The 12,071-nt window shown below is 38.4% G+C and overlaps 1 protein-coding gene and 1 pseudogene across 1 annotated transcript; both read right to left on the bottom strand.

Moving 5' to 3' along the window:
- Positions 1 to 2,436: 2,436 nt before the first annotated feature.
- Positions 2,437 to 3,426, bottom strand: LOC108251081 (annotated as a pseudogene).
- Positions 3,427 to 7,761: 4,335 nt separating this feature from the next.
- On the bottom strand, positions 7,762 to 8,916 carry LOC108251090 (odorant receptor 131-2-like). Its single transcript, XM_017441258.3, has one exon. The coding sequence runs from the start codon at positions 8,823 to 8,825 to the stop codon at positions 7,866 to 7,868; it is 960 nt and encodes a 319-aa protein (XP_017296747.1). The 5' UTR covers positions 8,826 to 8,916; the 3' UTR covers positions 7,762 to 7,865.
- Positions 8,917 to 12,071: the final 3,155 nt, after the last annotated feature.

The raw sequence follows: 12,071 nt of genomic DNA on the forward strand, positions 1-12,071 counted from the left end.
ACTGTTAGTTAGAGTTCGTACCTTAGTTTAGTTTAGTCATGTTTAGTTTATCTTAGCATCTCTCATGTTGGCTGTTTAGCGGGCCTTGGTAATGTTAGTACCTTAGTTTAGTTATGTTTAGACCTTAGTTAGTAATTGTTATGTCGGCCATATAGAGGGTCTGGTACCATTTATAAAGCTCGGTATCATTAGTTTAGCATTCTCATGTTTTAGATTACTTATCCAAACTGTACACTTAGTTTAGTTTATCTTGTTTAGCTTTTGTGTTTCATGTTCTGTAACTTTGTCTGTAATTTTGTTCTTGTATTGTAAAGCACTTTGAGTCGCCTTGTGCTGAAGAGTGCTATATAAATAAATGTACCTACCTACCTACCTACCAAATCTGCAAAGAGCTATTAAATAAATCACAAAACAAAACATTAAGAAAATTAACCTTTATTTAACACGCAATGTAACAAATCCAAGATGGCCAGCTTTCCTCTTTTTGTCCATTCTTTTCTCTGACATTCTGTCATCTGACCCTCCACCGCCTAGAAAACGACTCATTGTCATGCCCGAACACCGACCAATCAGAAGCCTCGGCAGATAAATGGGAACTCTTGTCCAATCAGTGGTGGTGTTACAACAACGGCGCTTGCTTGCTTGCTCAAAGGTTGACAAAAATTATCAAAAAGAAAATCACCAATTATTGTAAATTAAATTACATTTTTCATCGTTATGCAGATCAAGGCTAAAAAAAGAGCCTCTTCTAGTCAGATGTTTACAGAATACAGGGATTAAAGAAAAAAAAATCTTTTCACTGAAATTTCTTTCACACTTAGTCATATGACCTCTCGCACAACACATTTTAGAGCCTTTTTCTGTGTGTTGGTCACTTCCCAAAGGTTTTAATGTAAAGAGGAGTAAACTGTGTCCATGCCCTTAGTCAAAGTACACAATATGGTGTTTTCTAATGAAGCATTTATGTCCAATAAATAACTCCACTAAATCAAACAAAAATATTCCTGAACATTTGTTGTGGTGTCTATAAACAGAAATTATGAGCTATTAAAATGATTAAACAAGATCTTAAATATTATAGAAACATTACTGTTGCTATTTTAAAAAAATATAAGTGTTTTGGTTTAAATATAACAGTTATAATGACACTAATTTGACTGCCTGACCAGGGATCAAACCCAGACCTCCCACATGTGGGGACGGCTATGCTAACAGTTGCCCCAACAGAGACACAGTTCAATCAACCACTCTATTCTAGCTCTCCTGTTTTTTTTGTTTTAAATGTCACAGTTCCAACTCTCATCTTTTATCCTGGTTTTGGATTGACATACGATATTTTTAGATCTGATAATTGTTCAGATCTTAAAGAGGCCTTTTCTCTGAGTGCTACAGCTCAGATTTTACAGACCTCAGGTTTGAAAAATCATCATTACTTCAAATTTAAGGAATAACCTTTACTTTCTTTTTCATTAGTTGTAGGGATAATAGTTTTACTCACATTGTGGGTAAACCTTTGAAAATGGGGTAGGTCCTTGTTTTTCGCTGCTGCCATATTAAGTTGAGGAATTCTAGAAGCTTTAGACACAGGATACTAACTTTTATTAGTGATAAGTCTGTGTTTTTAGACACTGTTTGGAGAATCATTAGAGATTTATGAGGCAAACTGCACAACAAAGCAGACTATAACTTTTAAAATAAGTTTCTTGTCTTCATTTAAATGTTATTTGAATTTCTAACAGTTTAGATTTTTTTTCTTTTTCTCACAACAATGTTGGTGGCAGTTCAGAGTACAAAACACATAAAGAAAAAATATAATTTACAAAACACAAAAATGACAGTGAAGTTTACAGTTTTCTACACAACAAAAACATTTGCATCTGCAATTATACATTTTGATCAGTTAAATACATGCTTAAAAATTTATAATCACATTTAAATATTTGACTTAGTAGTACAGAATATCTGTCCAACTCTTAAACTGAAAGAACACAGAAGTGTTTTACTTACATATGAGTCTAATCTTATATTTACTGATCTAAAAGAAATTCCTCTATTTATAGCAGCAGCAGGTGTTGTTAATTTCAATAATGAAAGTATAAGAATGAATGTTTTTACAGTCTGTATTCACATCAGGTTAGGTCTAACCACAGGAAATAATTTATGCGTGTTCAGTAAACATTATTTATTAGTTTATGTCCTAACACTTAAGCCAACCATCTAATAATAAGTAAAAATTTAAATGTCTATAGGCCTTTTCTCTTCACTTGTCAGTGGTCTTAATGATATGGCTGGTCAGTGTACAGTGGGACTCACAAAAGAAATAAAATAAGTCAGCAAGTATGTTTGGTTTTTTTGTTTGTTTTTAATAATTAAAATTCCTATTTGCTGTATTTTTTACAAGCTTATTGCATTTTAAATATTAAAGTTAACTCTAATCTATGAAGTGAGATTCTCTTGGTTCCTAGCTGGGACAACAGAGATTAAAGTCGAGCGTCTACACTGACAGCTGAACCTGAACATGATGACATGACTGATAGTCTGGTCTCTGAGACCATAGATGAGGCAGCTCAGACATTTAGGAAGAACAATTAAACAAATGTAGAGAAAATTCTGCATGTGCACAGCTACAGTTCTGCTAAGATTTTGGAAGATAACTATGAGCAATGAGTTGTGTATAGTTGAGGACATAGTTAGGCCCATCTGCAGCAGATGCAGCAGCAGCGTCCTACGAGCCTTATTGGCTGAAGCTTTGTTTGTAGAGGCTGAGCGAGCTGCTACAATGATACCAGTATAGGAGAAAATGACTGTCACACCTCCTAATGCAAACAGAAAATATCTAGACACTTTGTCATAAAGTTCAGATACCGGGTCAACAAAGACACTATCTTTTCCACAATAGTCTGTCATCTGTGTGAGCTGCAGGTCAAGAAACGTAAACTTGAACATTATAATTAGTTGAATAATAGCATTTAGTGAACTGAAAGTCCAAACAACACAAATAACCATCCTTGTGTTTCTAATGGTGATGATGGCACTGTGTCTTAACGGATAACACACTGCCACATATCTTTCTAGACACATAATCACCAGAGTGATTGGAGAGAATCTTTCTGGAAGCGAGTAAAGTATTATCAGAGTAGAACACACAGGATACAGCAGTGTTACTCCACAAACAGACAGTAGAAACATCGACTGACTGTGAGCCAGCTGCATAGTATCTGCTAAAAGAAGGTTAAACAGAAGAAAATAACGAGAAGTCTCCTTAAACACAGCTTTACTCCTCAAAGTGTATAACATGGTGACATTAATGAGAAGAAACACACAGCATAGCAGCGTTGTCACGATGGCGGATAACACTAACCAATGGAGCCCCCGACGTTGCTGCTGAAGTGTGGTGTTCATCTGAGCTTGATTTGTAAATTACATATTAAACAGAACATAACATCTGAATTCAAAAAGTGAAACACAAAAACATAATATTTTCTTTAACAATCACAGCATTTAAGTCTTGACAGCTGAGGTAGCTACAGAGTTTGTTTTGTAATGTGAATGAATGATATATTGCTCTACCCACCACAGCATTTAACTCTTGACAACATAGATAGTACAGAGCTGTATTGTAAAAGGAATACTACCCTCCCTCCATGTTTTTGTTGCCATGATTGGTCTGAATGGTTAAAGTCCCTTCTCATAATATTTATGTTATTTGTCTATGCACTCAGCCCTCCTCTGAGGTGTCAGCACCTTTGAGAATAGTTTATTAAGTAACAGGTGTCATTAAAATGTCTAGGAAATAACCACAGTAAGAAACAATAATCTATCAACTTTTTGAAAAAACTACAATAAGAGTTGAAGTCTGCGTCTCCAGACGTATAACAGTTGGCCAGTTGTTTTTTAAAAAAGTTTTTTTGAATGGCAAGAACAAAGTCCAAGTCATCCACACATGCGGTGCCAGTCATCAAATACCCTGCTGGTATATTAACCTGGCCAAACTGACTGCTCTCCATGAACGCCTAGCAGGACAACTGAACCAGCTACTAATGGAAGGGACACACCCTGAGTGGTTGACCCAAGGCTGGACAGTATTGATCATGGAAGACCTCCAGAAAGGGGCATTTACATCCAACTACCGGCCAATTACCTGCCTCTGTACAACTTAGAAGCTACTGTCAGACATCATAGCAGCTAAGATAAATAGTCAGTACCTTAGTGAGGCACAGAAGGGAATTGAGACCAGGGGAACCAAGCAACAGCCCCTGGTTGACAGAACCGTAGTTGGAGACTGTAAGACCAGACATACAAATGTATGCGCTGCCTGGATTGACTACAGCCTATGACTCGATGTCCTACATATGGATACTGGAGTGCTTGAAACCCTACAATATCAACAGGACACTAAGAGCCTTCATTGAGAACTCTAGAGGCCAATTCAAATCCAACTGCACAAGCCAGCATCAAATGTGGCCTATACCAAGGCGATGCTTTGTCCCCACTCCTATTCTGCATGGGCCTGAACCCCCTCAACCAGAGAACTGCAAAGAGTTCCAAAGTGAATACCTGTTCCATTTTGGATATCACTTTGGACACCAGTCACCAGTTATCCATGTACATGAGGTGCCTGCATACCATGTCCTCCATGTAGAGGAGGTGATTGGTAACTGTATGCCAAAAGTGAGCAAGACGTCGACTCACTGATCCACCTCACCAGGATATACAGCAAGGACATTGGTATGTCATTCTGACTTGATAAGTGCAGCCAAATGGTGTCTAAGAGAGGCAAGGTGATCACAACTGAAGGGGTTGAACTACCGGAAGATCTCCAGGTTAGCTACAAGTACCTTGGAATACTACAGACTAATGGCAGCCAGGATGAGACCGCAAGGAAGTCAGCCCCAACCAAATACCCATGGGGAGTAAGGCAGGTCATGAAGAGCCAGCTGAATGGTAAGAACAAAGTCCAAGCCATCAACACATATACGGTGGCAGTCATCAAATACCCTGCTGGTATGATAACCTGGCCAACGCAGGAGATAGAAGCCACTGACATCAAGACACGAAAAATCGCAATGAACAGAAGGTTTCACCCTAAGTCCAGCACCCTGAGACTGTACACTAAAAGAAAGGAGGGAGGCAGAGGACTAGTGCATCAGAGCCACTATACAGGATGAAACAACCAAGATCCTGGAGTAAGTCAGAAAGAAAGCCCCCCAATAATCCCATTTTGCAAACCTTCCCTTTCACTCCTGCAGCTTTCCTTCTGTCACACCCCATCCCCCCTCTCTGACACTTGTCTCCATCCAGTCTACTCATCTTTCTCACTCATCTTGCTCTCTTCTTCACCTCTCTTGTGTCTCCAGTCTGTGGCAGGATAAAAAGCAGAACCCAAACCCAGATTAATCCCAGTGGTCATTCCATATGTTGCGACAGTTTCAGAGAAACTGAGACATTTTTTTTCTTTGAAACTTTATGTCCCAGTGGCTTTCAAACCCCAAAATACACTACAGCAAAAACTGGATCATCACAAAGACACGATCCCCTGGCATAAAAAGAGTAATATTGTGTATGCTGTTAAGTGCCAGGAAGATTGTGATCAGTTATACATCTGGGAAACAAAGCAGCCACTGGCCAGGGTAGAGTACCTTCTCCAGTTCGGGGAACAAGTCCTGCCCCAAGTGGAGGAGTTTAAATATCTCAGGGTCTTGTACGAATAAAGGAAAATGGGAGCAGGAGATTGATAGGCGGATTGGTGCTCCATCTGCAGTAATTTGGGCGCTGTACCAATCTGTTGTGGTGAAAAGAGAGCTGAGCTAAAAGGCAAAGCTCTTAATTTACCGGTCGATCTACGTTCCTACCCTCATCTATGGTCACGAGCTTTGGGCAGGGACTGAAAGAATGAGATCGTGAATACAAGCGGCCGAAATGAGTTTTCTCCACAGGGTGTCTGGGCTCTCCTTTAGAGATAGGGTGAGAAGCTCGGTCATCCGGGAGGGACTCAGAGTAGAGCCGCTGCTCCTCCACATCGAGAGAAGCCAGCTGAGGTGGCTCGGGCATCTGGTTAGGATGGCTCCTGGACGCCTCCCTGGTGAGGTGTTCTGGGTACGTCCCACCAGGAGGAGACTCACAGGAAGACCCAGGACACGATGGAGGAACTATGTTTCTTGGCTGGCCTGGGAACGCCTTTGGATTCCCCCACAGGAGTTGGCCCAAGTGGCTGAGGAGAGGGAAGTCTGGGCCTGTCTGCTTAGGCTGCTGCCTCTGCGACCCAACGCCGAATAAGCAGAAGAAAATGGATGGATGTTGATTGAATTTTATTACAATTGTTGACGTGCATTGAGAATGTGTACTTTTTAATGACACCTTTTGTTTTTCAACACTTCTTCTTTTTTATTGGTGTATTTAGGGTCTGCTAGCTCTAGATAGCATTAGCTTAGCATGGCTTCTGGTTCTCTTCCGGCTTCTTCTGTTCTCACTTGCTCTGTGTGTCAGATGTTTAACTATTCCTCTGCCTCCCTTAGTGATAATGGTATGTGTTATAAATGTAGTCTTATGGTAGCTTTGGATGAGAGGCTGTCTGAATTGGAGGCTCTGATAAGGGAAGCCAGGTCCCTTTCAGCAGCATGGAGCCACTGAGAGTAGCTCCTGTTAGCAGTCCTCCATCAGACCCTGAGCAGCCATGACCCCAGGCCCTTATTCTCAGTTTTTGTCTATATTCTCTTTTTTTTTCTGTCTGACTTATCATTGAATACTGATAAAGTCATAATTGTGGAAGTTTCGATATTCACATAGATGTTAAAAGTGATAGCTTAAACATAGACTAACAATAATAGTCAAATGGTTATACCCAAAATGTACACAAACCTCCTCATTCTCTTCATCAGACTCTTGATCTGATTCTGACTTATTGCACAGAGAGTAAGCACTTAACAATATATACTCACAATCCTGTGCTATCTGACCATTTTAAAATAATCTTTGAGTTTACACTGACTGACTACACAGCCTCTGACATTCGTACTGCAGTCTATACAGTCTTTTAAATCCCACCTGAAAACTGACATTTTTAAACTGACTTCTAACTCAAGTTCATTTAGACTTCCATCAGATCTTTTAGGTTGTGATGTTCTCTATTTTAGTTGGTTTTTATCTTATTTTATTGTACTTCTTGTATTTTATGTGTTTTTACTGAATTTATTTATTGACACTTTTTCCTATTTGTGTTTAACCTGCTTGTGAAGCACTTTGGTCACTTTTGTTTTTTCTAAATGTGCTATATAAATAATTTTAACATTGACAAAAGATTTATCCATGTGGGCTAGCTATGACCATTTGTGGCCAATAATCTTGGCAGTTTATAGACTATATTATATTTTATTTCTTCCTCCACATCAAACAATGAGAGTTCTCTGTTGCATTTAAAAGGAATGAATGAAAAAATCTAGCCTTTTTTTCCGAGCACTAACCATCTTTATTATATATGCAATAGGCAGACAAGTCCATGTATTAACTGGCCAAACAGATACAGATTAGTCTCTTTTAAACGATAAAGTAGGACAATCTTTTAAAGTAAGCTAACAAGTTCTATAAAATTTATTTCAAGCTCCTTTTTACTGAGATTTCATCATTACTTTGACACACTGTCTCCAAGTAAATTCAGTGAAAAAATGTAAACTAAATTTACATTTGTAAACTAAATTGCATATATTTTCAAAGGTATGTTTATGGTTGTCAGAAATATTTTACCAACATTCAGATAATTTCAAAGACTAATATATGCTGCTTTGACAGATACTTAGAGGCCTCCTTCATACTCAGACGATGCAGCTAAATATGCTGAATCATGAAAACATCAACCAAAGCCCAACTTGTCAGCCAGGACCTGGTTCAACTGAGAGTTTCCTTCGACCACATAGATGGTACAGCAGAACAGGTCTGATAGTCTGATCTCTGACACCATAAATGAGTGAAGTCAGACATCTGGGTAAGATGATGATAATCACATAAAAAACATTCTGGACCCACACAAATACTATCCTTGTTACGGTTCTTGCAAGAGCTAAGAGGAGTGGGTAGTAAATGGTTGAGGACAGACTGAGGCCCAGCTGCACCAGATGCAACAGCAGTGTCTTACGAGCTTTAAGAGCCGATACTTTGTCTGTAGAAGCTGATCTGGCTGCTAGTACAACTCCAGTATAGGAGGAAATTACTGCCAGACCAGCTGTAACACTCAAAAAGACAGTGTAGGCTTTGTCGTATGTTTCACGCAAAGAATCTGGAAACCAAGCAATGTCAGTGCAATAGTCATTCATCAGTGAAGTACCCAGGCTTTCGAGAGAAAACTGTAGCAAAAACAGACCCCGAGTGAAATTATTTAGTGAAGAAACAGCCCAGCTTGCAATGATAGCCAGTGCTGTGTTTCTGATGGTGACAATCATAGCGTGCCTCAGTGGGTAGCACACAGCTACATATCTCTCCAGAGACATCACAACCAAAGTGAGGGGAGAAATACCTGCTGTAAGATTGGCAAGTGTAGTGAGTGTACCACATACAGGATATGTTAGTCTGACTCTACAGATAGCAAGAAGGAAAAGAACCTGGGTCAACACCAGCTGTGTGGTGTCTGCAAGAAGAAGGTTATACAGAAGAACATAACGGCAGGTTTCACGAAACACAGGTTTGCTCCTCAGAGTGAACAACATGGTGCCATTAATGAAGAGAAACACACATGCTGGAACTGTACACACACAAGACAGTATTGCTCTTTCCAATACAGTCTGATACTGCAATCCTACAGTGCTGTTAGAGTAAGAAAAAGATACATTTGACATAGCAGAAGATGGTGGTAGATGTAAAATAAATATGTAAAATAAGAACCTAGGAAATTATAAATCCAGTTTAATATTCTTAGATATTCTCAGATAACATACATCAATTGTAATACAAAAATAGCAATAAAAAAGACCCCAGACAACGACTCTTCACCTGTGCAGGTAGCTGGCAGGTTTGAGTCGATACTGGCTTCTGTGTGGACAGAGCTGGTCTGCAGTGTTTCATTGTCCTCACATATGATTTATGAGCTTTGGCCTGGTAACCGGCTCACATGACAGGTTACTTGTTTACCAAAGTACTCATGTGTTGTGTAATCCTCTTCCTCTTCCTTGAAGAGGAAGAGGATTACACAACATGGGGCCCGATCGGGCTCATCTCAGTTACATGGGTTCAGCTTCCTGTGGTCTCACCACCTGCAGGAGGGCCCACAGGGGATGGGTGGCAGCCTCAGGCAGAGGCCTTGATGCTCTGACCCGAGCTTACCAAAGCTGGCTCTTGGAACATGGACTGTATACCAGTAGATGTTCAAAAGTGGTTGAGACAGTTCAAGAAAAACAGTAACTATATTTTCATCCAGTTAGATGAGACAAATGCTGTAACAGATTAGGCCAGTTTGCTAATTGAAGTTACATATACATGTAATTGTGGTACTTGGAAAGGTCAGTGTTTTCTGCAGTGGTACCTGTTATAAAAGTCTGAGAACCACTGGAAACCACAAGAAAACTGAAGTCTTAAAACAAACCACTATTGAAGGAATAATGAGGTGACTAAATTTATGAATCTTGTGTCAAGTTGTTATATAGATGATTTTCAACAGTTTCAGATTAAATGACAATGAAATCAATAAAATGAAAAGTAGAATACAAAGTGATGTGACAGTTCTGTTCTAATACTGTAATGTTTGAGAACCCAGGTATATTACTGTCACTACCGTCTAGGAAAAAGCAAATGCCAAGTTTTTTAAAGACACTTCATATTTCAATGTCTTCTGATTACAACCATACCTTTCTCAAGTTTACCTTTAGTTTATATTTTATTAATGTAACAAAAATGGGCTTTGTAAATTCAGATTTTACTCATTTATTTATTTTTTTGGTAATAATGAATGTTTCAAGCCAAAGAAGGAAACAAAGTATTATGTAAACTTGGAAGTTCTTTTTAGTTTTCCTGATGATGACCTTTATTGCTGTTATGACAAAAATGTTTTTAGTTTGATAAAGCCCCTGTGTGAAGGACAGAACCCACATCGTACATTGTCTCCTGATAGCTCATTTGGACACATTAAGTATTCAAACACTACTCTCTAATGTTCTCTTGCAGTTAGGTTGCCATAACTGATGCCTCTAGTTGACATCATAAAGCTTAATGAGCAAGGTGTTATGAATATCTCTGTAGACATGAAGTATGGCAAAGTGTATGAAGTTAAAACTACTTCACAGAAGTTGAAGAAAACTTCAGAACTCAATGTCTGAAATGTTTACATTTAGCTAAAGTTAATCTTCTGGTTTTCACCAAGAATTGTAAATAAGAGGTTTTGTTACTGCACCTGTAGTTGCATGAATAACAAGTAAACTTTCAATTTTAGGATGAAGAAATACTACATTATTTTGGTTTTCCAAGAGCATTCCACTTCTCTCCAAAAATAATATGACAACACAACTTAGGTTTGGAAAGCTTTAATTAAATTAATCTCTAGACTTCTGAGACAATATTCTTTGAACAGATGAGAAATGTTTATCCATAATACACCAGCATGTTTGGAGAAAAGCGAACAAAGCAAGCCAACATAAACACCTTGTACCAACTGCCAGTCACGGTGGTGGAGGGTTGCAGATTTAGGCTTGTTTTGCATCCACAGGACCTGGGCACCTGGCAGATGTGAGGCCATCTGTCCGACAGCTGAAGCTTGGACCAAACAGGACAATGATCCCAAACAGGCCCGCTAATCTACAACAGAACGGCTCAAAAAGAAAAGGTGCTGCAATGGACCAGAACCTCAACCTGACTTAACTGCTGTGGTGGAACCCTCAGAAATCTGAGCAGGAACCAATGCCACAGTGTTATCTGTAATTTTACTGACTTTTAGGACCATTCTAAAGAAATTCTAATATTAAAAAAAAAAAGGGAGTCCACATACAAACAGGTTTTGGTAAGAAAAACAAAACTGATTTTTAAGATGCTTTTAAAAGTGGTGCTTTTAAAAAAACACTAAGAAACCAGAAAGTACTGTTCAAGAAGAGACAATATACAAGATCAAAGCACAAAGATCAGTTTAGGGACGTATTCAAGAGCATCCTGGTGGATTTCTTCAAAACTTAAAACATTGTACACTGTAAAGTCATACCTTCAGTTGTCAGTGCAATATAAAAAATATATATTATTTGTTTTTTCATTTAGCTGTGGCTAGAATGTAGCTTACACCATCAGTTTGTGAATGGGTGAATGACTGATTGTAGTGTAAAGCGCTTTGAGTTCCTTGGATTAAATAAACCACTATACAAGTGCAGACCATTTACCATTTAAAATGTCATTATAGATTACTATAAAATTATAAATAATAATTTAGATTATCTTTTATTTTTTATCTGGATACTAAAAGCCCAATAAATATCTAATTTGCAAAAGGTTAGAAGTAAAACTTAGAGTTCTTCTAAACTTTCCAAATGATGAGGAGTCCTTGTTGTTATGGAAATATTGTTTTTCAGTTTGGTAAATCAGTCTTGGTGTAACAAAAAGAAATCTCACCTGAGACCAAGTCTCTGGAGAAGTCATTTAAGAGCATTAAATATTCAAACCCTTACTGAATGTTTCTGGTAAATATTGAGAGCATAAATTACCCCCGTGGGTGTTTATTAGTAATCTTAATGAGATGTGAATGAAGTGCACTTCTTTGGGAAGAAACTAAAGAAAAGTTTAACTAGTTTTTCTGGTTAACTTGTTGAGCAAATAATTTAAATTGTTGTTAAAGTTGTTCTGTGTAACAATGTAGATTTTATTGTGTTTCAGTTTGATAAGTATTGTGTTGAATCCTCAGTTTGAGTCATGGATATAAATGTTCTGTGTTAGTTCATGGTAAGATGAATAGAATGGTCTTATATCTATGCCCCATTGCCTTGCAGGGACACAGTTTATGGAGTCTCATTCAGTTTATATTCTAGACTCTGAACTGCCCTTTGTTTCTCCTTGCTTTGGCATATGGGCAGTTTGCCCTTCTTCACTTCACTTGAAGCTTAGGTCATCTACCA

The sequence above is a fragment of the Kryptolebias marmoratus genome, linkage group LG13, assembly GCF_001649575.2.
Source record: "Kryptolebias marmoratus isolate JLee-2015 linkage group LG13, ASM164957v2, whole genome shotgun sequence".
NCBI lineage: Eukaryota > Metazoa > Chordata > Actinopteri > Cyprinodontiformes > Rivulidae > Kryptolebias > Kryptolebias marmoratus.

What these genes read in the sequence shown, in the direction of transcription:
- LOC108251090 (XM_017441258.3), bottom strand. Translation starts at nt 8,825, where the DNA reads ATGTCAAATGTATCTTTTTCTTACTCTAACAGCACTGTAGGATTGCAG.